At 36.8% G+C, this 27941-nt stretch overlaps 1 protein-coding gene across 1 annotated transcript in view; it reads left to right on the top strand.

The window, feature by feature from the left end:
* The window catches only part of LOC131155660 (uncharacterized), a 63369-nt gene that overhangs the window by 12529 nt on the left and 22899 nt on the right, over positions 1–27941 (top strand). The window contains exon 2 of the mRNA XM_058108934.1: positions 3420–4676. Coding sequence (XP_057964917.1) covers positions 3420–4676 — 1257 coding nt within the window. The remainder of the gene's footprint in view (positions 1–3419; positions 4677–27941) is intronic.

The following is a 27941-nucleotide window of genomic DNA, read 5'->3' as shown; positions in this document are numbered from 1 at the left end:
GTAAAATTTTGGCATCAAAATTTCCATACTTCTGAAACTTCCAAATTTTAGTTGCATTCGAATTTTAAAACCATAGTGCCTGCGACCATTTGCTTTTAGCGGCTATTATTGAAGTTCCCTATCCCTCTAAAATTCTTTTGCTTCTCTAGCTCCACATCGTTCAAAAATGGTGATGGGAATTTGGGATCAAAATAATACCTGTTTCCTATCTGTACAGCAGAGGATGCCCCTTCATGCCAACAGCTCTTCTTCAACCAATTCCAAAGCACGACACTAGACTTCAACAATGGAGTTTGCTCGATTCCATTGGACTTTGTTGTATTTAGTGTTGTTAGATCCATTAGGTTAGGCACTTTTAAATATTTATTTTTCTTCTTTAAAACTTGTAAAGACTAGAAACGAGGCGCTATAATGCTTGAGGATCTGAATATATATCGACTTAGTCGCAGCTTTCATAATGTAAGCAGCTTATTACCTTGAAGGCTGGGATAGTCATTTAGAATTGATTACACTGTATTTTGGAGTAAAAAGCCCAGTAAAATGTTTTTCTCTTGTAGAAGTCAAAAGAGGGAGGTAAATGTTAACTTTTAAGGAGTCCTATGCTACCGCTGGAGCCAGCAGAGCTGGCTTTATTCAGCTGATCCTTTCTATGTGTGGAGCAAGAAACTCATCTAATCGCCGCTTCTCATGCCCGCTAAATTATTCCTTAGATTGCATCTGTTGCATATTCCTATATGTCTTCCTAATCATGGGGATTTAATTGGTGACTTGATGCTACTTCTTTTGAAGCTTGCTTCCTTGACAGTGTGCAGTTCATGGCCTTTAACAGATCTGATTGCTCCTATAGAGGTGGTAATCTTGGGCTCATTTTCTTTTTGGAATCTTGAGGTTGTAAAGGTTTCTAGAAAACTAGATGGGTGGTGGGCCCCTTTCTTGCCCCATATTACATTGATTCAGTCATGCTCGTCTTTTGTTCCTTTGTATTTTTTGTCTTTGTTTAGGATCCAGTGCATGTGGCGGATAGAATCAAAAACATTAATGGCGGTTTCTGCACCTGGGTTGGGGGGTAGGAGAGGGATAAAAAGGCCATCTTATTAATTGGGATAGACTTTCTAATTCTAAGAGAGTGAGTAGTCATGTAAATTGATGTCTAAAAACACTCATTTGATGGGTGGCTTTGTTTCTTTGTTTTGGTGTGTCTTAAACCATACAGTATTTATGGCATTTAGCTGAATCATTGGAATGCTATGACGAGTTTAATGCCACTCATGATAGTCCTTGTATGCCTATTTTACAGCTTTCTAAGTTTTTCTATCCTTTAAGCAATATATTAGGCTAGAAATGGTGATAAACTTCATTCATTTTTGGAAGGATTTATGGTATGTGAGATTCCCCTTTCTAGGGCTTTCCCTCTTCTTAATTGTTTGTCTAGTCTCCATAATGCTTCTATTTTTAGCTTTTTTTGTTGATGATGGGAGGAACACGTAATGAAAGGAGACTGATTATCTTTGTCTGCTTTTGAATATGCTTGATTTGTATTGTTTTCTCCCACAGATGTGCTGGTTACAGCTTTAAATAATTCTGCTATTTTCTCTTGTAATTCTTTCTGCGCACACTAGACTCATGATAGACTTTGTATTTTTATGAGAGTGGGTAGACTTTGTCTTGTAAATTGATGTCTATAAACACTCCTTTGATGGGTAAATGGCTTTGGTTGTTTCTTTTGTTGTCTTACCTCATTAGATGTATTCATGTCCTTTAGCAGAATCAATGGAATGCTAAGATGAGTTTAATGTCACTCATGAGAGTCCTTGGTAACCTATTTCACAGCTTCTCAGTTTTTCTCTGCTTTGGGCTATATATTAGGCTAGAAATGGCGAGAAACTTCATTTCTGGAGCATTTGTGGTATGAGAGATGTCCCTTGCTAGGAGTTTTCTCTTCTTAATTGTCTGTATAGTCTCCATAATGCTTCTATTTATAGCTTTTTGGTTGGTGATGGGAGGAAACTAAATGAACGGAGGTTGATTATCTTAGTCTGCTTTTGAATATGCTTGACTTGTATTGTTTTCTCCCAAGAGAGATGTGTGGGTTAGGGCTTTAAATAGTCCCAGTATTTACTCTTGTAATTTTTTCTGTGCACACTAGTTTCATAACTCTATTTCATCATTGTCCATTGAATGGTTTTATTAAACTAGGGTTCTTTCCAAATTTAAGGCTTTTACCTTGGTGTTGTCTTTATCAAAGTTGTCATTAGTGATTTGTTGCAGAGGAAACCTCAAAAGGCATTTTAGATGTGTATATTTTCTATTGTAGTAAAGCAGGGAGTTCCCATTTGTTTTTACATTGCTCTGTTACTTGGTATATCTGGAGTCATTTATTTAATATGTTTGAGGAGTGGGTGTTGGCATATTCTTTGGAGGGGCTTATTTTTTAGGTGTGCAGGGCTTTTTGGAGGGAGTAGGGAGGGTAAGACATTGTGCTCTTGTGCTGGTTTTTTCTATTTTTTGGTGCATTAAACATGCCTTGTCAATGGATCTACTTTGATGTAAAATTGGTTTTCTTGCATCTTTTTGATGTTTGACATTTGGGGCTTTTACAGGAGTGCCTTTTGACTGATTTGAGAGAGATTGGAAGGCTTGGCCTCATTAGTTCTGTTTTCTCTTGGTTGCTTTTCAATTTTTTTTTAAGGAGGGTATCTTGTTCTCTTATATATATATATATATATATATATACATATATATATATATATACATATATATATATATATATACATATATATATGTGTATGTATTCCCTTTTTGACGAAGTTCTTTATTTAAAAAAAATTGATTTTATTATATTATGTTTCAGATTTGTTGTCTCCTTCCCTTTTAAAATTCCTTTATGATTTTGAACTAAAATATATGTTAGTTTCTTGAGTTTTTGAGCTAGGATTTTAGACTGATTGTTCACTTTGAAGATGGGTGGAATTTCACTTTGTGGAAGCGTGGATGTGATTATAATATTGACAGTGAAATGTGAGTTTTTAAACTTCTAAACATTATAAGGCTAGATTCTTTAGTATTCTAGATGAAGATTGTAGATCATTCTAATTTGTTCAAACATTTATACAAAACTTTTACATTGACAATTTATCAAGGATGTCGGTAGTTTACGGTATATGGCCTATTTGACCTTTTTCCATTTGCAGGAACAATAATTATGTTGCTTGCATTAAGTTGTGCCGTGTTTTCAGTGTTCCGTGCTCTCCCCTCTCCCCTCTTTTTGCCATTTGGGTCCTTTCATTAACATCCATCTCTCTCTCTTCCCCTCTCTCTGGCTGCAAACTTTGTTGACAGAAGTCTAGGTCTTATGGCAAGCATTGTAGTTGGTTGGCTATTTTGAGTTGATGAATCAAGGACTTTTATTGCTTGAGCAGGTCCAGAAATTTCGGGTTCGGGAAATGGAGTTGTCTTTCACGCAAGGTCGCTGGAATTATGAACGCTGGGGTGGGCTTGACCCCATATCAAGCAACAATGCAAAGCCTCCCGGAGTTGAGTTGTGGGCTGTTTTTGATGTTCCGCAACATGAGGTTGATGCTTCCTGGAAAAATTTAACCCACACACTTTCTGGTCTCTTTTGTGCTTCAATCAACTTTCTAGAGTCTTCTACTACTTATTCTGCTCCTGATTGGAGCTTTCGCCCATTTTCAGGCAGTTTGAGGTATGGTACATTGCCCCGTGAGGCTGTTTGCACTGAAAACCTAACCCCTTGGTTGAAGCTGCTTCCTTGTCGAGACAAAGCTGGGCTCTCTGCATTAATGGACAGGCCATCCATCTACAGAGGATTTTATCATTCGCAGAGGCTGCATTTGACCTCTACTGAATTTGGTTCTGCAGTGGAGCACTCGGGGATTATTCTTGAGCAGACCCTTTCAGTTGTTCTTCAACCTAATAAGCAGATGGCTAGTATGTCTTATTCCAGTGACCAATCATTGCAACCAAGTTGGTCATTGAGCTCAATTTTTGGGAGGAAAGTTGGTGGAAGATGTGTTCTGGCCAAGTCTAGTAATTTGTATATTCAACTTGAGAGCGGGCTGGTCTCTGAACTGATAAATTTGCAAAAGGATCAGAGGTCTGGAGCTGACAATGTAGCCTTTGATGGTTCTTGGACTAACCCAGGCTTTGAATTGTCTGCTGTCCCAAATAGGGTGATTAAAGAAGTGAATAATTTGCAGACCAAGAGCTTATCTATATTTTATGAGTTCTTGATTGGTAACTACAATAGCTCTAAACCATTTGATGTGGGGTTTACATGGAAGTATCCTTTAGTATGGTCATGTCCTCAAGCACCGCTACACGCTAGTAGGTTTTTAATGGGAAGTGGAAATGAAAGGGGTTCTATTGCCATCTCTTTAAAATCTAGTGGACTGAGTGAGGGTTTCCTGGGTGTTGATATGACAGACCGTGGGTGTAGACTGCAGGTTAATGTGTTTCAGGTTGTGCCTTGGTATGTTAAGGTTTATTTTCACACCCTAAAAGTGTATGTTGATGAACGTTCTCAGTCTGCCTCTGATGTCATTGAGAAAATGCGTGTTTCACCATCTAAAGACAAGGTGTCACCGGGGGTGATGGAGATGGTGTTGAAACTTCCTTGTGCTGTGCAGTCAGCTGCATTGACTATAGAGTTTGACAAGGTATGCTCTAGCATTTTTATTGTTGTGACATGGGTCTGGTATTGTTAAATTATATTAAATTGTGAAATTGAGAAGCCTTCTTTTTCTTCATATTCGTAATGTTGTTATTGAAATATCCTGTACTGAGTAGTGATTTCATTAAAAGGGCATTTTATCCTAGGTATAGTTACCTACTTATTGTGTGGTGTTTCAAATATTATAACTTGAATATGACATAAATACACACCCTCACATGCGGATGCAAAAATTGACATCCCCCACCCCTCCTCCCCTAAAAAGAAAAATTTCTGAAAGAACGAAAAAAGACAGGTGAGGAAACTTGGTAATGATGACTCATATGGCTGAATTGGATAGTGAAATAATGGAAGGAAAGTTAAAGTGCATACTTATCTATTACAGAATTAGGCTGTAAAGTAATAACGTAGATTGTATGAAAGAAATTTCCATGGCTTGGTTGTCTGAATGTTTTAATTGAGAGGAACTAAAGGAGGAACTGAAGAAAGATAATCTTGATATATATATTTTTGGATAACAAAAGAAGAGTATTCATTGAAAGAGAAGAAATTACAAGAAAGGTAAAAAGACTTCTCTCGTCAAAATTCTGGAATTATCCAGAAAAAATAAACTAATAATACAAAAAACTGGAAAAAATTAGAGCCAAAGATTCTTCTATTCTTGCTGAACCTCTGAAAAGCTAACTCCCTTAAGGCAACCCAAGCCAAAAAACCATAAAGTGGCCAGGCATTGAATCTTCTCCGAGAGCAGCTGCCAATTCAATTTTCTCCCTGAAAAAATTCTGAGCATTATGCTCCAACCATAATCCCCAAAAAAATGCTGCATTTCTGAAGTGCTGCCCCCTCCTTCTTTCTTCCAAACCCCTCAAAAGAAATAGACAAAATTCCTTTCATTGACGCCAGGCAAACCCAAGTTTCTCCCATCACTCAAAAATTTATTCCAGATTCTCCAAGCATAATCACAGTGTAGAAACAAATGAGGTATTGTTTCAGAATTCAAATAACAGAGCACACAAACATATGGAGATAAGGCCTTCAAAGGTCTCCTGATCTGCAACAGGTTATTAGTATTGATTTTATTAAGCACAATCAGCCAAATGAAAGCCTTAATTTTTGGGGGAATTTTGGCCTTCCAAATAAATTAATATAGCGGAAAACAAAAATTGGAATGGGTCAAAAACTCAAAAAATGATTTGCAAGAATACACCCATGAATGATCCAGAAGCTCAAGACCAAGTATCTCAGTTGAAGAAAGATGACAGTTGTTCAATAATGTCAACAAGGATGAAAGTTCCGTCAGCTCTATATTTATGGTTTTAAATAACGGCCGCAACCGTTATGTAACACCATTAAGTAACGGTTTTTTGGGTTACTGATACCGTTACACACCGCGAAATTGGTGAGGAGAAAAACCACGGCCATAGTGGCAGGTACGGACCCCAACTGTTATGTAAAGGCTGCTACGGCCGTTACATAATCGCTACAGGATTGTCAAGCCAAAAAATTATTTTGTTTTTTACTTATTCTTTTTACTTTTTCCGCCCTTTCATAAATCATTCTCAATATACTATGTGGCGAGAGGGGGAAAAGATTATAATGAGGATAGTAATTTGATATTTGTGTTCTATATTTTTTAACTTCAATCTTGTTTCTTTTCTAGTTATTTTATATTTGTATTATTCATGTCTTATGTGTCTAATAGATTAATGGAGTGTATAATGTATTTTTTTTTATTAATTAATTTAGCACACAAGAATAATGATAAGTATAAATATGCACACACGTATTTTTTCTATCAATGGCGGTTTAAAACAAATGTAAACTTCTTGCCCTTACCAAACAACTTAGTTGAACTAAAGGATCCAAAGTACACTAGAACTCTTTCTAATAAGGGTTAAAAGTTCAAAAATGCTAGTACACTAATATGCACAAGGTTGTGCGTGCTTGAAAAAAATTCACAATTGTTACACCCGCTTCCCATTATGCAACATCTGCTACTCCCGTTTCTTGTTACACCCATTACCGTTACGTTACGATACCCGTTACCTCAATTTAAAACCATGTATATATCATTTCGAGATCTTCTGAAGTGAAAGTTCCAGGGAACCAGAGGCTATCCGAGTCAACCACAAAGAAGGAAATCATACTGTTTTTCTCTAAGCTCAAACGGAAGAGATGAGGAAAAGATGTGGCTAGAACATCATTCTGCAACCACAGATCTTTCCAAAATCAAATCTGAGAACCCCTCCCCACCACAAATTAAATGTGAGGAAGTAATCTTGATATTTTTACTCAGAGAAGGAAACCAGTGACGATTTGGCTTTGCTTTACTTTGAGAAAGCATATTGTTGCATGTATTGAAGGAAATATTTGAAGTATCGAGTTTTAAAAAGATCGAAGATAATTGTAGGGCTGAGATATTAGAGTTTCCAATTTGATCTGGTTGTACTCACTAAAATTGCAGAAAATAGTGGAAACATCTGGAGAAGTTTGAAGATAATAGGCAAGTTGGATAGTAGCATTACACTGATGGGTCCCTCGCCCTGCACAAAGAAAAAGCTTTGTTGGAGTTTCTGGGAAAATTTCAAACCAAATTGGAACTTTAGAAATTTGATACTGATCTCCAAAGGATTAGTAAAAGAAGTCATTACACAGCCTAGGCAGGTTTTCTCATAACAGTGCCAATGAGTCTTGGTCCTTAATATAAACTATCCGTGAACATGCTTTATTTTCCAAACAAAACATAAATAAACTAAAACAGAACTCTTATAATTTGATGTTACAGACAGTGTTCTGAGCCATACTGCTACAATAGCACAAACAGTATCTTGCAATAAAGTAAGAAAACTCAGGTGGGGGCTGCTTCCCTAATCTTCCATCCGAATGAAAGCTGGGGTTAATAAATTTGACCTTTCATGGAAGCTTTTGTAAATGTTTTGTTGTTGCTTTTTCTTATGATATAGGGAACTAACTTGATGGTTGGTGAAGATGAAAGAGATCATAAGATCTTTGTCTTTTGCATTATCTAGTGTTAGAACAACTTTGGAAACATAATTTGGTGTGAGAATAATGGGATTAATTAATTCTCCATGTTTTGTTATCTAAGAAAAAACTCACGTCTCCATGTTCATGAGAAGGTTTAATTGCTTGTGTTGTATGTATCCACATAGCCATGATTTTTTTCTTCTCTTCTCTTCTTTTCTTTTCTTTCCTTTTTATTTGGATTGAAAAAAAAGCTCTCTTTGAAGTTAGAACATTGAAAGAAAAAAAAAAAAAAAAAACAATGAAGAGGACAAGCGCACATCTGTGATTTCCATGATGAAAGACATGGCGAGTTGGTTCTAAGTTCTTAACCAAACTTCAAACCCAGCAACTTAAGGTTATCTCTGTTTTTTTCAGATAACAAAAACTTCATTAATGCAAGAAAGAAGAAAAAAATTACAGGAAAAAGAGGACAAAACATCCCCCTTCGCGTCAAAAACAGAAGGAAAAGCAAAACAAAGTATTTACATCAATGCTGCCTTCCAATCCCTCTGGATATTGCTCAGCAAAATATCCTTTAAAACCCCAAAAGAGTAAGCCCAAAATGCATCAAAAAGCGATGCTTTCTCCCAAATCATGTTGGAGTCTTCTAATATGTGGATATCCTGGAGAGTCCATAATATAGCAAAAGCAACAACAAAACCAAAACCTTTTCTTTTTTCTCTTCCTCCAAAGCCCCAAAACTGTACCAATATGAAATCATAAAGTCTTTGGAGCCATCCAATCTTCATCACTGCAGGAAAACAAATTAGTCTACTGTGCGCTTGCCACCTCACAATGTTGGAATAAATGACTATTAGTCTCACTTTCATTGCCACACATCAAATGAACGTCAGGACTGAGAGCCTTATAAGGCCTCGTAATCTTAAGCAAGTCATTTGTATTATTAACCTTGTTGAGAGCCAAAGTCTCTATGAAAGCTCGAATCTTAAAAGGAACAACAGCCTTTGACACTAATTTATCTAGAAAAGGACCGGGAATAATTGGTTTGGTTAGATAAACAAAAAAAACATTGAAGAGAATGAACCCGAAGGGTCCCCAATCCAAAGCTACTATGCCTCTAGTTTCAGGAATGATGAATTCAGAAGACTAAACAAACAAGTGAGCTGTTCTATCTCTCTCTCGTTGAGATTCCTGAAAAAATGGAAGTCCTGAGGCACAAGATCCCTCTCAGAAGGATAGAATTCAGAAATAGGAGCATCATGCAAAGATTGGAAGTCTATACAATCAAGGTATTCCAACGAAGTCTCACCCACCCAAATGTTTTACCAAAAGGAAACCCTATCCCAAGCACCAATAGAAAAATGAGCGAGAGGAAAGAAATAGCCAGACAACTGAGACAAAATTCTAAGGCATGCATCAGAACCAATTCCACTCCCCTTCGTATCCCGCCCATTCCTGTGAATACTGTACTTACTCTTTATTACTTTGTGCCATAAGGAACCAGTCTAAGGGGAATCTCCATAACCATTTGCCTGTTGAAGAAATGGTTTTAGAAACCAAACTACCAATGCCTAGATCTCCTTTAGATTTTGTTCTCCTAACCGCCTCCCAACTAACAAGATGATCCCTCTTATCCTCCCCAATACCAGACCATGAAGTATCTCTCATAAGCTTCTCTAAATTCCTGGCTACTTTCATAGGAATTTAAAAAGAGAGAGGTAGTAAATAGGAATATTAGAGAGACAAGCACTGATGATAGTAATCCTACCACCCAAGAGAATATAAGCCTTTTTCATCCTTCTTGTCTCTTCTCTACCCTCTTAAGCACCAGCTCCCAAAAAGTGGTGGACGACGGATATCCCCAAGAGAAGGCCAAGATGCAAAATGGGCCAAGACAACAAATTGCAGCCCGCAAGAGATCTAAAACCCTCCAACTCCTTACTGCTCAAACTAATGCCAGCCAAAGTGCTTTTAACAAAAATATTTTCAGTCCTGAAATCTCCTAAAAAAATTTTTAGTAGCGAGTCCCTTGTGAAATTTCTCAGCACTATTATCTAGAAAGAAAATAGTCTCATCAGCAAATTGTAAGTGAGACCTCCACCTTATTGTTACTCACCTCCAAACCCCTAATCAGATCATAGTTCAGAGCACGCAACACTAGCCTACTCAAACTGTCCACAACCAACGTGAACAAGAAAGGAGGTAACGGATCCTCTTGTCTTAACCCCTAGACATCGCAAGCCAATCCCTAGGTTTACCATTGATAATCACAAAGAAATTGGCCGAACTAAGGCAACCTTTGATCCATTTGCACCATACGAACCCAAAGCCCTTCTTAACCATCATCTCATCTAGGATCCCTAATAAACTGTATCGTAAGCTTTCTCCAAAGTTAATTAAAAAATACTGCCCTGTTTATCTCTCCTTTTAACATCATCTGTCACCTCGTTAGCTCAGAACTGCATCTAGAATTTGGTAAATTGAATTAAATAACTTTTATGATCAACTTGTGTTGCATTTACATGTCTCCATTGTGCATGCCTGAGACGTTTTAAAACATTCCCTATCTAATATGAGGCTACCTCAATTTCTCCCTTAATATAGTCATTTCATATATGACCTTATCTCATTTTACCACTCATTTGTTTGAAACATTTCATTTAGGTTAGATTCATAGGTCAAACTCATTTTCCCTCCTTGACTTTAGTTTTATTTTTTGGTTGTTAATTGTAGGTAGTCTTATGCATGGTTTTGAAACCTTGGCCTGGTTGGTCTGACCAGAACCAGTCACCTGCCCAGTTCTGGTGAGAGCCAAGCCCTGGAAATGGGCTGACTTGGAGCAAACTGGTTCAAATCAGGGTCCACGCTGGGTCAGCCCCGCCCTTGCACGGTCTCTCCTGAAAAAAAAAAAAAAATTTTTTTTCATGGTACAAACACACCGACTGAGGCTTGATAATGGACCTCAGCCGATGAGAAAAACAGGCTTGACAGTGTGCCATGTGTTATTCTTGTTTTATTTGGGGGCAAAAAATATATACATAAATGTGATTTATGGCATGAGTTTTTTGAATTTTAGCCTAGCTTGGATTCACACACCAAAATTGTATGCTTTAGATTTTTAAATGCATTGTGTTGTTTGTGTGGTTTCTACTTGTTGTATGGTGTGTTTTAGAAAATTTTCTATGTGAGATAAGTTTTCCAAAAAAAATAAAAAAATAAACATGTACTTCGCCTGTGTAACACAAATAATCTTTGTACAGATAGTCGGTCCCAAGCTTGGATAAAAGAGCAGGGTTGTGTTAGGTAGTTGACAGCTAGCCTAAGATTTTCTGAGATCTTTATATCGCGAATTCTTACCAAATCCACCTTGGTCGAGGGAATAGACCAGGTCAATATAAAAGCGAGAGGGTTAAGTAGTTAGCTCAAGAAACATGGAATATTGGGACTCTTACAGGCAATAGTATGGAAATAGTGGAAATAATGTTTAGAAGGAAAATTAAGTCAAGAGACGAAATGGGTAGGGAAGAAAGCTAGAGAAATTGAAAAATCAGGATTTAAACTTTGGTACACTGGGAAAGAGAAACATAAAAACGGGGTGGGAATTATTGTAGATAAAGACCTAAAAGATAACGTAGTTGATGTTAAAAGAATAGGGGATAAGATTATTAAAATCAGGATAGCTCTAGGCTTGAAGATAGTGAATGTCATTAGTGCGTATGCTTTTGAAATAGGCTTAGTAAAAAATCTTTAAAATATTTTTTGGGAAGATTTGGATAGTATTTACAAAGGATACCAATGTTTGAAAAGACATTTGTAAGAGCTGATTTGAATGAACACGTTGGAAAGGATAATATAGGCTATGATAGGATACATGGAGGCTATGGATATGAAGATGAAAATGAGGCTGGTGATACAATTTTAGATTTTTCTATGTCTTATGATTTGGTTATATTGAATACTAATAACTTTTAAGAGTGGACATAATAAAAGCCAAATAGATTTCTTCTTAATTAGGAACTGGGATCATCTATCTTGTAAAGATTCTAAAGTTATCCTAGGTGAAAGTTTGGCTACACAAAATAAAGTCTTAATATTAGATATACATACTAAAAAATGGAAGATAAAGAGTAACATAAATCAACACAAGAGGACTAGATGGGGGAGCTTGAGGGAAGATAATATAGTAAAATTCAAAGATAAAATTATCAAAAAGTGTGATTGGACATTAGGGGGTAAGGTGGATGCAAATACTATTTGGAATCAAATGGTTGACTCTATCGTAAGGATAACAATGAGATTTTAGGTGAGTCCAAAGGAAGATACTCAGATAGTAAAAAAGTTGGTGGTGGGATTAGGAAGTCCAAAAAGCTGTTAAGGCAAAAATAAATTGGTATAAAATATTGTAAAGTTGTAGAAATATATTGAAAAGTATAAAAAGGCAAGAAAAAAAATGCCAAAAAACTATTGGTGAAGCTAAACATAGAGGTTATGATACTTTATATACTAGAAAAGATACAAAATAAGGAGAAAGAGACATTTATGAACTTGCTAAAGCTAGAGAAAGAAAATTTAAAGATTTAGGTGATGTTAAATGTATAAAGGACGAGAATGATAATGTATTAACTAGATAAGAAGATATAATGGAAAGGTGGCAAAGATACTTTGATAAGTTGCTTAATGAAAACCAAAATGAAGGATTGAACTTGGAAGTGACAACCGAGGAGAAGACTAAAAATAGGAGTTTTATTTGCAAAATTAGAGTCCTTAAAGTTAAGATGACGTTAAAAAAGATGAAAAGTGGGAAATCTATAGGACCATATAACATACCAATTGAAGTTTAGAAATATTTAGGGGATAAAGGATTTGGTTAACTGATTTTTTCAACATTATTATAAAGACCAAGAAAATGCTGGAAGAATTGAGGAAAAACGCGTTAATACCTTTATATAAAAATAAAGGCGATATTCAAAAAATGTAATAACTACTTTGGAGTTAAGATTATGAGTCATATGATGAAATTTTGGAAAAGAGTAATTGAACAAAGAATAAGATTAGAAATGAGGATTTTAGAGAATCAATTTGGTTTATGCTTGGGAGATAAACAATGGAAGCTATTTATCTTTTAAAACAAGTAATGGAAAAGTTTAGGAAAAAGAATAGGGACTTGCATATGGTTTTTCTTGACCTAGAGAAAGCATATGATAGAGTACTTAGGGAAGTTCTTTGGTCAGTCTTAGAAAAAGAAGGGGGTTTGCAGTAGATATACTTAGGTCATTAAGGATATGTATGATAGATTAGTGACTAGTGTTCGGACTGTAGGAGGGGAATCTAGAGATTTTCCAATCACAATAGGTGTATATCAAGGTTCTACTTTTAGTCCTTATCTTTTTACTTTAGTGATTGATGAACTTACTAGAAATATACAAAATGAGATCCCTTAGTGTATGTTGTTTGTAGATGATATTGTATTGATTGATGAAAGTAGGAGCAGAGTGGAATCTAAGTTAGAACTCTTGATAACCGCATTAGAGTCCAAAGATTTTAGGATAGGTAGGTATAAGACAGAATTTATGAAATGTAATTTCAGTAATGTAAGGAGTAGTGGAGAGAAGATTAAACTTGATAATCAAGAAATTATTAGTGCTAATAGATTTCAATATCTTGGATCTGTTATGCAAGTGGAAGGGAAAATTGAAGAAGATGTAATACATAGAATTAAAGCAAGTTAGGTAAGATGGAGGAGTGCATCTGGCGTGTTGTGTGATTGTAGAATACCCTTAAAATTAAAAGGAAAGTTTTATAAGACAACTATAAGGCGGGTTGTGCTTTATGGTTCAAAATGTTGGGCAACTAAAAAACATGTACAAAAAGTAAAAGTTGCCAAGATGCGAATTTTAAGGTGGATAAGTGGTATAACATTGAAAGATAAACTAAGGAACGAGCATATATGCAATAATTTAGGCATAACACCAGTTGAAGATATAACGGAGGGATGACTTAGATGGTTTGAGCATTTGAAATGCAGGCCTAGTAGAGCACCTGTGAGGAGGAGTGAGTTAGTTATTGTTTTTGACATGAAAAGGGGTAGGGATAAACCTAAAATAACTTGGAATGAGTTAGTGAGGAAGGATTCAATAGCCCTTAATCTAGTAGGGGAAAATGCTCTCAATCGGGTGAATTGGAGAAAGAGAATTCATGTAGTTTATTCCACCAAGTGGGACTTAAATGATTGTTGTTGTAGTACATAAGTGTGATTTATATTTTATATATACACACGAAGAGGTATATTTAGAGCTTAAATAATTTTATTATTAAACCAAACTCTACACTCCCTACCTAAAATTATACATATTTCATATTTGTTGTCACTGATAACAATAATTATTATATTTCCATTTTTTTAGTCTAATTGACTATCAAGCGATTATGATTTATGACTATTATATTCTTATTCTTATTGTCGTTCGATTGGTCTAACCAGTTCGACTGAGTCAGTGGCTTCACTGGGTTGGTCATTGGTCCGGGTTTTAAAATCATAGTCTTATGTTTGTTCCAAATTTTATCATTTTCGAATATGGGTTGTGATGAGTTTATTAGGGTGTGACTTGCTAGCCAGTGGTCAATTTACTTGGTTTGCTCCTAGTGAGAGTTTTGTGGCTACTAGTATTGATAAGGACCTGGTTATAAATGAGCTACAAGACCAATGTTACCTAAACATGGAATGTTTTGGTTTGTGGAATGGGAATGGGATCATGTTACGACACATGCTCTAAAATGTGGAAAGTTAAGGGTATATTGAATTAGATATATTGGTGAAAAAAGTGAAATGGCACTAGTATACTTTGCAGAGGATGTTGAGATATTTCTAAATCTAGAAGAGATTTTATATTGTGGAATAGATTAATAATGAGAGAAGTAGAATTAAATGTGTTGATTTCTCACTTTTACCTAATAAAAAGTATGTCGTGTGAAAATTATTGAACTACAACTTTGGATCATTAGATTTAGTATTTTGGAACAAAAATGTACCACATTTTGAAATGTTTGTACCAATACATGGTTCGCTAGGGTGTTAGCATTTTATGGTAACTATGTGGAAGACTCTTTCCTTGATTTATCTCAGGAAATTTTACCGAGGGTTGTATTGATCTTTTGGTTAAGTGTGGTCCTACCCGTTTAGGTTTGAAAATATGTGGTTGGGGCATAAAGATTTTGTAGACTTGATTAGAGGGTTGTGGTTGAGTGTGTGGAGTGTCGTAGAGGATTGGGAGGGCTTTGTCTTGTGAAGAAATTGAAGTTTTAAGGATAATTTGAAGGTGTGGAATAAAGAGGAATCTATTCTGGGAGAGGAGGGTCTAATGGCAGTGGAGTAGAAGGAGAGAAGGGTGGAGCTATCGGATGAATTCAATTCTTCTTCTTCTTCTTTTTTCTTTCTTTCTTGCTTTTTTATTTTTTTTTAATTTAATTTAATTTTTTTTTGAAGGAGGCTAGTAGGCAGAAGTCTAAGGTGGAGTGGGTACAAGAAGGTGATTGTAACACTACACTTCTTCATAGAGTAGCCAGCGGTAGAAAGCAGGAAAAAGTTTTATTAAGGAATTGGGGAATGAGGAGGGGGGGAGTGATTAGGATCATGGATTTGGTTGCATAGGAGACCACCTCTTTTTTCTAAAGAGTTGTATTCAGAGGGTACTCGTGATAGAGCTTTAGTGGATGGTCTGGGTTGGTCTCCTATATTGATGGAGCTGGCAGATTGGCCTAGAGGTCTTTTGAGGAGAAGATAGTAGAATGAATTTTGAGATGAGCAAGGAGAAGGCATAGGGGCTACGGCTTTACTATAGGTTTTTCCCAGACATGTTGGATGATTGTTAAAGGGGACCCCCTGCATTTTTTTTGGAACAATTTTTTGATAATGGGATTGTGGGTAGGAGTTTTAATTCTACATTTATTACCATGAAAAGATAAAATGTTTTAAGGTCAGGTATTTTCGGCCTATTAGTTCAGTGACTAGTATGTATTAGATCCTCGCTTAGATGTTGGCAAATAGGCTGAGTGATGTTTTGGATGTTACCATCTCTAGTTGTCAAAGTGCTTTGAAAGGGGGTTGTCAGATTTTGGATGCGGCAATGGTAGCAAATGAAGTTGTAGAAGATGTTAAGGGGAAATTGAGGAATCAAAGGAAGTGGGGTGATGTTTAAATTGGATTTTGAGAAAGCATATGAATCTATGATAGATTGACTTGGAGTTTTCTGGACTGGGTATTTGGGAGGAAAGGGTTTGGTCCTGGACGGAGAAGAAGGTTGAGGAGCTGTTTTTTTATTTAAAAAAATGAAGAAGATATATTACAAGTGAAAGAAAATACAAAAGTTAAAGGAAAAGAAATCCTCCAAAAAGAAAGCTAAAAATGAGGTTGAAAAAAAAACAACAAAAAACAAAACCAAATGGTACTGCTCACCATCCAAAAAATGTTATGAATGCTTCCTAAGAAAACTCCTTTTCAGTCCCTTACCGTCATACTCCTGTGCAAACTATTTTTTTTATCAGCAAAGAGAAATTTTATTAGAAAGAGGCATCAAGGCGATGCCACCCAAGTACAAAGGTGCTAATTCCTGTGTGACCATGCCTCTTTTTAGCCTTAGTTCTACTGCAATTTAAATGGACTTCCTTTCTCTGTGGGTTAGCTAACTGCAAATCTTTTTTATCCAGCAACTGTTGAAAGAGAGAGCCAGGGATGGGCAAAATACCAGCCTAAGTTTGCTCGAACTTGTCTCTCTTCTCACCTGTTTCATCATTCTCCAAAATACAATCGTTGCCCAAAACATATGATAACTTATAGAAAGTACTTTTTTGAAGAAAGAACCAATCTGAAAAAGTACTATCTAGAAGTAGTTTGTGTTTACTTATTATAAGTACTTTTTCAGCTAAGTACATTTTTAAAAAATAAATAAATAATAAATAAATATATATATATATATATATTTAATATACTTAGTTTCCTTTAACAAAAAGTAGTTTGGAAAAGTACTTTTTGAAATAAGTATGCATTAAGTGTAAACCAAACACTCCTTATTGACACAAGTACTTAATTTAAGTACTTTTCATATTAAGTACTTATTTTTTAAGACATTCCAAATGGGGCTTGTCTTCTCCAAATTCTTACCAAAATTTATCCAGTGACAATCCATCATCACATGTAAACTCTCTTTTACAATTACTAGTCATCAGAAGTATCACGCCGATTCTTTTGACCTCAAACTGTCCCTACTCCCCCAGCCTTCTTGCCTGATACTACTTTTACCTCCACCAGACTCTCCACAATAGAAAAGTTACCATTGTTGTTCCTGTCTGAAAATTAGTTGCCCTCAGATCAGAATTAATTCGTCTCTCCTCAAGCTTTTCTCACATCTCAGCACTTGCTTGCATAAGCACCATCTGAATATAAACCTAGGAACATCCAGCCTGAGCTGATTCCTTAACTGCCCCCAAAACATTCCCGATGCATATGTTAAATAAATTCTTTAATCTCTGTCACACACAATTGCATCATTAATTGACTTACAAGCAATGTTCTAAAAGGCGAAGGTGTAAGGTGAGGCGTTTTAACCCTGAAGAGGTGAAGCATAAGCCTTAAGGCATTGGGGTGCAAGCCTTTTGAGAATTTGTTTTTAAGATAGAAATATGTTAAATAAATTATATATATTTAAAATAAGGAAAAAATTAAGAAAATCACGAATATAATGTTAAAAAGAAAAACTAGATCTTTTCATACTTGTTGGCCATTCAAAAATTGCTAACTTAAATACATGTCATAAATCATGACATGAGATGGCTGTACCATTACAAAGTTCAAACTATTTTCATCATCTAAGAAACAACTCATAGTTATTTTAGAAAGGTTGAGGTTCAAGAGTTTTTAGAAGTCAACACATATTATGACATTCCTTTTATACGAACATGTAGTTAAAATTTTCTAGCCATCTCTAATTTGAGAATCACACACCCAAAATGCTTAAGCCTCAACTAAGAAGGCGCAAAAGACGTGTCTTTTTTCAGAAATGCATAAGCCTCAGCATGTCATGGTTTAGCCTTTGTTGAATTTTGTATGGAATCCGTATTCAAGATCACCCACACACCTGGACCATCACTGACTGATGAAGTCTTATATGGCCCACTGGTTAAAAATAGTCCATCCATGTCTGAACCCACACAGACCATCTCCTTGCTTCTACCCTGCAAGCCTGCTACTCTAAAATGTCCAGTGCTGCCGCCTTGTCCTTTTTTCCCTACGAGGCATGAGAACCAGTGCTAATCTTTGTTGCTGACTTGAGAAGCTGATCCCTGGAAGAAGCCATTTTTCAACACATTAAGCACAAACCAGCAGGTTATTATCCTTTCTCAAATTATTTAACCTGATCAAAGCATCCTTCCAACATTTTGGTTGATTCAATTGTCCTTCTAGTCTGGGATCTCAACCTTTTCTACCCTAAAATTCTTGTATTTCCTCAAAAATAATCTCCAGCTATGACCTTGCAAAACCCCCCGGGGATGAAATCAAATAGCCCTTACCTCCAGATATCAAACCCATTTCCAGAAATTTTTGTGCCCAAGTTGGTCTTATCACCACCAAATACTTGGATCGACCAAACGTTTCCCTCTGGACAAAGGTACCCAAACAAATCCAAATCAAGGACCCACTTTGAATAATCCACTGAGTAGTTGACAGTAACATTTTCACCCATCAATTCCAAATTAGATTCTTCTCACAAATAATCACAAATGTCTCTCCTCCAAGTTTCTCTAGCCTCAGATCAATGGATTTCCTTGATCTGGACTTGCTACCATGGAGGATTTTTCAGTCAACATGAATTATCATCCCTTGACAATAGATTGATGACATTCCTTTGCGTTGTCATCCCCATCGATAAAGAGAGAGATAGAGAGGATGAGGGGCTGTTTGTCTTCATTCCCCCCCCCCCCCCTCCAATTATAATTCATGGTCAGCCTAAATTGTGGTTTAGTGCTTCGAGGGGTGTTCGTTAGAGTGATCTTTTATTGCTGTTCTTGTTTACCTTAGTAGATGTTCTTAGTAGGTTCATTAGCCATGCAGCTGAGAGAGGATTGGTGGAGGGTTCTAGAGTTGGTTTGGACAGTGATAGTTTCTCATCTATAGTTTGCTTGCTGATGGTACTATTTGTTTCCTTTCTTACAAGTTTGATTATTTTGTCAAATTTTTTACTCTTTTGCAAGTTATTAAATTTTGTGGGTTGGAAGGTTAATCTATCTAAGCGTGATATTGTGAGCATTAATTTAGAGCAAGGTGTGGTTCATAGGTTTTTAGCTTTGGTTGGGCATGTCATTCACAGTTGGCCTATCCTTTATTTGGGAATTCCATTCGGTGGTGACACGAGAATTGTATCTTTTGAATCTTGTAGTGGAGAACGTAGCTAAGAGATTGGATGCTTGGAAGGGCTGTTTTTTAATTTTTCTTTTCTTTTTTTTTTTTTTTGGTTTTTTTGGGGGGTGGGGCATTGGGTGGGTTTCTTTGTCTTCTATACCTCTTTACTTTTTATCTTGGTTTATAGTCCTTGTTAGTGTTGCTAGAAAATTAGAAATTTTGAATTGATTTTTTTTTATAGTTGGGGTGTGTTGTTTAGTCGAAATAGAGTTCTTAAGGCTAAAAGTGAGGGTGGTCCAGGAATAACCTGAATTCTAAGAGCATTCCCTTGGTGGGTAATGCCTATGGTGTTTTCCTTTGGAACCTGGGTCTTTATGGCATAAAAGTAATCTGCAGTAAATTTGGAATCCAGTAGAACGGGCGGGATGCTAGCATCGTAGTTAACACTAATCTTTTGGCGGTTCCAAGAAGATTATTTTCCAGATTGCACATTTGTTTTTTTTCCTGGGTTAAATTCTGGGTGGGAAATGGGAGAGAGTGCAGTTTTGGGAGAATCCGAGGATTGAGGCAGCTCCTTTTTGTTCTGCTTTTCCTTGCTTTAACCGTCTATCTGATCGCTATATTACTCCAATTTCTAACCTTTTGATTGTTGAGGGTATCACTGTCTCAGGGAGTTTTTGCTTAGGAAGAATTTGAGTGAGAGGGAAGCTAGGGATTGACCTAGTTCTTGGGGGTGTTAGATGCAAACAACAAACCAAACCTTAAGTCTTACTAGGTGGGGTTGGCTACATTAGTAATTTTTTGTCAATTTACATGATTTTGGGCAATTTCCTCTGATAAATTAATTTTAAGGGCTATTTTTTTTTTCTATCAGCAAAGAGAAAATATATTAACAAGGCATCAAGGGGATTCCAACCTGTGGTATAAAACATCAACTACTCTAAAAAGTGTGGCAAACTTCAAGGATTACAAAATGATCGTTAAAAATTTTCCCAGTAGGCCAGCTGGAGACAGCAGCAATCAATTAGTCTTTGCTAGTCTGAAGCGAAGTAGTTGAATCTTTGAAGGCTCTCTTATTTCTTTCTTTCCAAGCACACCCAAAATGGCAAGAGGGATGAGGTTCAAAGCCTTTCGCTTTTCCTTTGTGGCTCTGATGCCTTTCTAAGCCCGAATCTCCCCTCCAACCCACTGCTTCACAGCCAAGGAAAGAGCCAAACTCCACAAGATTCTTGTCCAGGGGCAGTGGATAAGAATATGGTTGACTGATTCTGCATCAGCCATGCAGAGAAAACACCTATTCATGACTGTAGGCCCTCTTTTCTGCAGATTGTCAAGGGTTAAAATATTTCCATGTACGGACTCCCAAACAAAAAAAGGCAACCTTTGAAGGGGCCGCCATCCTCCAAATGTGAATCCAAGTGGAGTTATTGCATTTTGTTCCCAATGACAAGAACTTCTCGTAGAAATATTTAGTAGTGAAAACTACGTTTTTGTCCGAAGCCCATTTTGGTTCGTTGGGGATGTTTTGGTGATGGAATTTGTAGAAAAATCTGTCCGTACTATCTCATTCCAAGCTATTTTAGGTCTACGCTTGCCCCTTCTACTAGCACTGCTAGTAAGTAGTGACTGGATCACTCCTCTCTGGTGCACTATTTAGCCTATGCTGCAGATGCTTAAGCCATCCGAGACGCCCCTCCCTTATCTTATGTTTTCAGGTGCTATACCTAACTTACCACAAGTATGTTCATTTTGTAATTTATTTTTTACCATTATATAGCTCATCCACCTTAGCGTTCTCATTTAAAAAACTTTTACTTTTTGGATATTTGTTTCTTAGTTGCCCAACATTCAAAACCATATAGCATAGCTGGTCTTATAGCCGTCCTATAAAACTCCCCTTTAAATTTTAAGGGTATTCTACTATCACACAACGCGCTTGAAGCACTTCTCTAACTCTATGTATAACATCTTCTTCGGTTTCTCCTCTGCATTGTCAATCTCATCAAAACTAGCCTCCTCAAACCTAGAATTGAGGTTAACTTGAGAGTGGAGAGGTTAAGCTGGTTTGTTAGGTGGTCTAGGGGCTTGAATTATCCTATTGGGTGCTATAGAAACTCCTAGGGTGGGAAGAATGCCTTGACCTTGTTGAATGTAAGGACTCATTAGGTGTCTAATTGATTGATCTAGGCAAAGAGCTCTTACCCAACTTTAGAATTTGGCAAATTGTTTAATGAGATGCTCAAATTTCTGGTCTACAGAAAAAAAGAAAAGAAAAAAGGGCAGCCTGGTGCACATAGCTCCCGTGTATTGCGGGGTCTGGGGAAGGGGCGGACCACAATGGGTCTACAAAGTGTTCTAAAAAATTTGTGTAATTGGACAGACAAATATTGCCTATCAATTTGTGCAGGTTCGATGGCAGTGGTTTCGTTAGTGGCCATAGGTTATTGCAAAATATGGTACCCTAATGCTTTGGAAGACTTGTCTTGACTACAATATGGATCCTAAAATACTACAATGCATACACATTAGACTATTGAGCACAATGCACATGATTAGACAGGGTCATGCATCATATGGCAACAAGGAACTATGGGTATGAACAAGCATTCCAGCAATGAACAAACCCAAGTAAGGCACTTTTTTCCCCCCTTAGATGGAAGCAAGAAACTTGGAATTATGCAAATTACTAATTTTCCTGATCATTTAAACATTAATCAATATAAATGGGGAAGTTTCCTTACCTCCCCTCAAAGACTAAGTTCCGATGATTCTCAGCTAAGTCAAGCAATTTTCTTAAACTGACCTCTCAATTTTCAGGTCTTCACAAACAGCATGTCTGAACCTCTAGCAGGATAACGTAGCAACAGAGTCTGATTGTCACTGGCAGTGACACTTGATGCTACAAAATGCTGACGGTACAGTTGCCATCCAATTTCTAGCAATTCCGATCAAAATATCGCGCATGCTTGCAAACTATCATGTTTGGAATCAAAATATCATGCTGCAGATCAAAATATTTAGTAATTTAGACACATATGCATTGCTCACACTTGGATAGCCTTCACCATCAGCGAGTGTCCTCCAGCAGTGGTGTGTCGGCTGTTGGTGGATTGAGGGGTGATGAGTTGATTGGTTGTGGTAATATGTCAAGAAAACTCCAGCAAAAGTAGGATTTTGAAGAGGGTCAGCTTGAAAATGTTTGGATGGTGTGTGGCAGCTCTGTGGTGGTTTGATGGTGGTGAAAGTTTAGGGAAGAGCATTTCATTGGGTTCTGTTGTTAATGTTGATGGTGGTGTTGTGAAATGATGCCTGGAAAATGGTTTTTGCAACTCAGGGGCATGCCTGTAATTTTGTGGAAAATTGCAGGTTGATGAATAGTGCTTTGAGTTTCCAATTTCTTGGTTTCTGTGCATAAAAAGTTGTTGTTGTTCTTTGGTTTGAGGCGATGCTGGTAGGAGTGGAAGGAAACTGTAGTGGTTTTGTGGATATGGTTTGAAAGGAGATTGTTGTAGGAGTTAGAACATTGATGGTGGATCAGTTACATAGAGGAAGAATGTGGGTGATCAGGTTTGTTCTGATACCAGATTGATGAAGGAAAATGACAGAAAATCAGAAACATAGAGTGAGAGAATTAAGGAAGAGGGAGAAAGAGAAGAAGAGAAGAAGAAGAAGAGAAGAAGAAGAAAGGAAGAGAGGAAAATGATGCCTGGACAGAACATAAACAGAAACAGAATAGAGGGAATAAGGGTGGGGCAGGAAAAGGGGAGAAAAGGAGATGAAGAAAGAAGAAGAAGGGAATAAGAAGAAGGAAGAAGGAGAGGAGGGAGGGGGCTGTACCAAGAGAAGTGGAAATAGGTCTGAAACTTCGAATTCAAATTTGAGAGGTTTTGAGAGGAGCAAGAGAGGGATGGTTTGTGGGGATGCTCTTACTTCACTCTTTTCCAGACTTTGTGAACTGGGAGCAATGCAAGGATTTTTAATGTCAATTCAACTTCCTAACATTTGTTATCCAATAGGTTTGTTTTCCTTCCTTCATTTTGGTCTCATTCTTTGGGTTTCTTTCAGGGAGTTCTATTGTCTGATAGAGGGATTGGAAGGAGGCTTTACTGCAATTGTTTTTCTTATTTTTTATTTTTAGGAGGATATCTTATCCTCTGTTCTTTGAAATTTTCTCCTTTGTGTCAATGATTTTTTCCTCTTTTCCTTATGGGAGGGCAATCTACTCTTATGGCCTTCACCTCCCGCCCAGCCTGGAAATAAAACCCCTTCTAATCCATTCTTTTCTGCAATCTACATCTGGGGTGAAGCATTCTGGAAAATGAAATTAACATGCCACTGGAATACCCCATCATAGATCAGAATCATATAGTTAAAGTCCTGGCACTCAAAAGAGTTCTTTTTCTATCTAGAAAAGAGCATAACTACCCTAGCATTCATACCCTACATCTAACTAAAAATCACATAATTACATATTAAACTCAACATAACTGAAAATTATACTGCAGTTACTAGTTGGCATAGTGGACTTGTAGCAAATGAGTTTAATGTAATTTTTGATTTTTGTGACGCCCTTCAGGGTGGTTGATTTCTTGTACTTCGGATCAGCATCCTCCTGATGCCCTTATATACTTTCTTTACTGATAAAAAGAAAAACATACAATTATACAACAAAAAGAAAAATCTAATACATGCATGGTTTCTTAAATCTTCTCAGAATAATGGGTATTGTAAATAATGCAGGCGGTCCTCTGTGACGTAGTAATTTGTTTGATGGAAATTCTTGGTTGGAAATAGAGGGGTCCCAGAGATGTTAATAAGCATAGGGTGGTTTGGGAGATAATTTTGCTGGTTTACTTGGATGTTCTTTTGCTACAAGAAAATAAACTTGAGGAGGTTGATATGCATTTCTTTTTTAGAATTTTAAGGATCAGGAATAACTTCCTTCTTCAAGGGCTTTTGGGGGCCAACTCTTGGTGTGGGGTACTATGTGTGCTTCTAGAACAGGCAGCCTCCCTGGATCCTTCATTCTCTTGGTCTATTTAGAGGTCCATGGAAAGGGCCACTAGTGGGTTTCTTCATTGTATGACCTTTCTAGGTATGGTGTTAGGTCTTGGTTTTGGGATGGGCTTACTGTGTTTTTGACTAATGCTGTGTTAATTGGGTACTGGGCAGGGATTTTAATGTTGTTAGGTTTCTAGTTGGGAAATTAAGAGGTTCTTGGTTTACTTCTAGCATGTAGCATTTCGACATTTTTATTGGGGATGGGTCTTCAGGATTTCCATTGCTTGCTGTGGTCAGCAAGAGGTGAGCATTCCATGGCTAGTTGATTTAATACAATGTTTTAAAAGGCTTAATTGAGGCTCGCCTCAAGGCAAGGCATGCCTAAAACACCTGGAGGCTTAATCTTAAAGACCAAATCCCAAAAAAGGCTCACGCATTACACACTGAGGCTTACGCATTTTGGGTGTGTGGTTCTCAAGTAAGATTTGGCTAGAAAATTTTAACTCCATGTTTATATAAAAGGTATGTTATATTATGAGTAGATTTGTAAAACCCTTGAATCTCAACCTTTCCAAAACAACTTAGTTGTATTTTAGATCTTGAAATATAATTTGAACTTTGTAATGTTATAGCCATCTCTTGTCATGATGTACATAAGGAATTTAAGTTAGCAATTTTTTTGAATGGCCAACAAGTAGTTATCAAATTATATTTGATTTTTTTTAACAATATATTTGGGATTTTCTTAATTTTTCTTTATTTTAAAAATTTGTAATTTATTTATATATTTATTTAAATAAAAAATCTGAAAAGACTTATGCCCCAATGCCTTAAGGCTTACGCCTCACCTCTTAAGGGTTAGAGCGCCTAGTCGTACGCCCTTGCCTTTTAAAACATTGGTTTAGTAGATTTTTGTGTTCTTTTGTGTGGGACAGTGTCTTTCCCAACATTTCTCATGACATTTTTAGCTGACTAGTCTTTTATCATTTTCCCTTATCTTGTGTTCTTCTATTGTTAGGTGGTATCTCACTCGTTTCCATTTTGATGTGGCTTTCCCATCTTTGTCTTTTGTCTTTAGTTGAGAGCAATGTTACCTAGAACATGGAACATTCCAATTCATGAAAAGGGAACAGTGTCACAGTACAGAACATGCTTTAAAGTGTGGAACATTAGGAGTATGCTTATATTGATATATTGGTGAAAAGAATTCATTTTCTTTTGTGAAATAGATTGATGACAGAAAGTAGAATTGCAATATGCTAATTCTCCACATTAAAAAATAATAAAAAAAATATTTTGTGAAAAATATTGAATTAAAACTTCAGGTTAGTAGATTTAGCGTTCCAGAGTGAAAATGTGTCTTGTTTTAGAACATCTGTACCAATTTGTGGCTTGTCGGGGTGTTAGCATTTTCTAGTAACTGTGGTTGAGGATCTTGAGGCAATAGGTTGGGTGAAAGTCGGGAGGATTTTAGATTTATGAAGAGGTTGGAAGAGCTGAAAGTAGCTTTGCAATGGTGGTAAGGAAGTCTTTGGTGACATGAGGATAAAGAAGGCTAGTACATTAAAGGAGAGACAGGAGTAAGTTTGTAGGAGAGTTTTCCTTCAGAATATGACTTTGAGGTGTTATTGTTGGAGGAGGAAATGACTTGGAGGCCAAAAGGTTTTTGCCTGCAAGATGATTTACACTGTACTTTCATACATTATACAGACATAGATTAATCAAGTGGACTTTTTTCTTTTTTTAAAGTTCTTGCCTTAATTTAAATGCAATTTTATCTATGTTTGGTTGAATTTAATTATTTTTAGAAATATTTGTCTTACTTCTAGAATATGAGGATATTTTGTCAAGAAAATGATTTATGCCATCCATACTTTTGTTCTTTCTTGCAAGACATTAGTTATAGGCATTTTGATATGCATGGGAAGTCTTGGGTTTTAAAATATAAGGATATTTTTGTCCATAAAATGATTTAAACTATCTATACTTTTGTTCTTTCTTGTGGGACATTTAGTGTAGGTTTTTTTGTGTCTAGGGGAGTCTTGGGTTTGCCCTCTGACTTTGGAAAGTTTTTTCTTCGAAGATTTAAGGGTTTTGGTTTTAGCGAGGATGCAAAATTATTGTGGAGATTTTCCATCGTTTGGAGTATTTGGTTGGAGCATAATTCTAGACTTTTAGGGGGAGGAAGATGGATCATGAGATGGTGTGGAGAGGGTTCTTTTCTTGATATCTTTTTGGTGTGCTGAAATTGAGGTGTTCTCTGGGGTTCAGCTCATTGATTTGCAATGCAATGGAAGAGCCTCACTGTTTAAGTTTTTTTGTTTTTATTTATTGTTCATTGTTTCGTTTTCTTTCTTTGTCTTTTCCATTGGAAGATTCCTTCTTTGATGTACTGCAATATCTTTCTCTTCTAATATAATATCTTTGCTTTTCCAATATATATACATCTCACACACACACACACACACACACACTAGGTAGTTAAAGAGAAGGCTTTTGAGCTGGATGGACTTACAATGGCATTTTTCAAGATTGTTGGGAGTTCTTGAAGAGAGACCTTTTCAAAAAATTTTGAGTTTTTTGACAGAGGAAGGTAGCAAGGAGTATGAATTATACTTTATTATGCTGGTGACAAAGAGAGACTGTGTGGTTAGAGTCGAGGACTTTAGGCCAATTTGATTGGTGATTAGTGTTTATATGATTTTGACTGAAGTGTTATCCAATAGATTGGCTGCAGTCCTAGAGTATACTATTCCCCATACTCAAAGTGCTTTTAAAAGTGGTAGACAGATTCTGGATACAACTTTGACAGAAAATGAGGTAGTTGAAGGCATAGTTCGAAGAAAAAAAAGGGGTCTAGTTTTGAAATTGGACTTTGAAAAAAGCGTATGATATGATGAGCTGTAGTTTCTTGGACAAAGTTGTTGTTTAAAGGGTTTTGGTTTGAGATGGGGGAGATGGGTTCAGGGCCTGTTGATCTTCTGCTGTTGTTCCAGTCTGTGTGTCCTAGGGCCTTAGATAGGGAGATCTCATTTCTCTCTTCTTACTATTGTGGTTAATGCCATGAGTAGGATTCATTGATAGAGGTTTAGTGGAAGGCTTAAGGTACACCATGAGGATTTGACCATATCTTATCTTTAGTTCGCACAAGATACTATTCTTTTTATTTCAGAGGATTTGTGTTGCTTATTTAATTTTTGATGACTACTAGGTGTTTGAAAAAGTGCCGAGGTTGAGAAGTAGCTTTTAAAAAAAGTGGTATGGTGAGGTCTAGGTATTAATATGGATCCTTTTACTAGGCAAGCAGGTTGTGTCGTTTTGAGGTGGCATATTACCTATTTGGGTGTCCCCTTAAAAGGTAATCCTATTGATTCCTTCCCGGACCTAGTTTTTGAGAGAGTGTCGAGGAGATTGGATGGGTGGAAACAAGCGTTCTTCACCTTAGGGATATTATTAGTCTTATTCTTGCTTCTCTGTCCTCCATCCCTTTGTATTATCTTCCTCTCTTTAGAATTCTTGTGTGAGTGGCACAGAGGCTAGAGAAATTGATGAGGTATCTTTATGGTCAGGAGTTGGTAAGTGGGGTAGAGACCGTCTCGTAGATTGGGCGACTATAAGTTTTGAAAGGTAGGGAGGCTTGGGTCTTGGTAATTTGGTTTCCAATAACTTCTCCTTGGTGGGTGAAGTGGTTATGGCGCATTCGTCTAGAACATAATTCTCTTTAGCTTTGGTGATTCAGGTTCTTGGAAATTGGTGTCTTAGATTTATCATTTTTTCCCCGAATGTCTTGTACAAAGTTGATAATGGAGAGAACTCATTTTCTGGACGGCCATTGGGTGGGGTAGGCACCTTTGGCTCTTGTGTGTCTTCATC

The sequence above is a fragment of the Malania oleifera genome, chromosome 5 (assembly GCF_029873635.1).
Source record: "Malania oleifera isolate guangnan ecotype guangnan chromosome 5, ASM2987363v1, whole genome shotgun sequence".
NCBI lineage: Eukaryota > Viridiplantae > Streptophyta > Magnoliopsida > Santalales > Ximeniaceae > Malania > Malania oleifera.
Note: the sequence above shows the minus strand (reverse complement) of the source record. Positions and strands in the feature narration are given on the sequence as shown.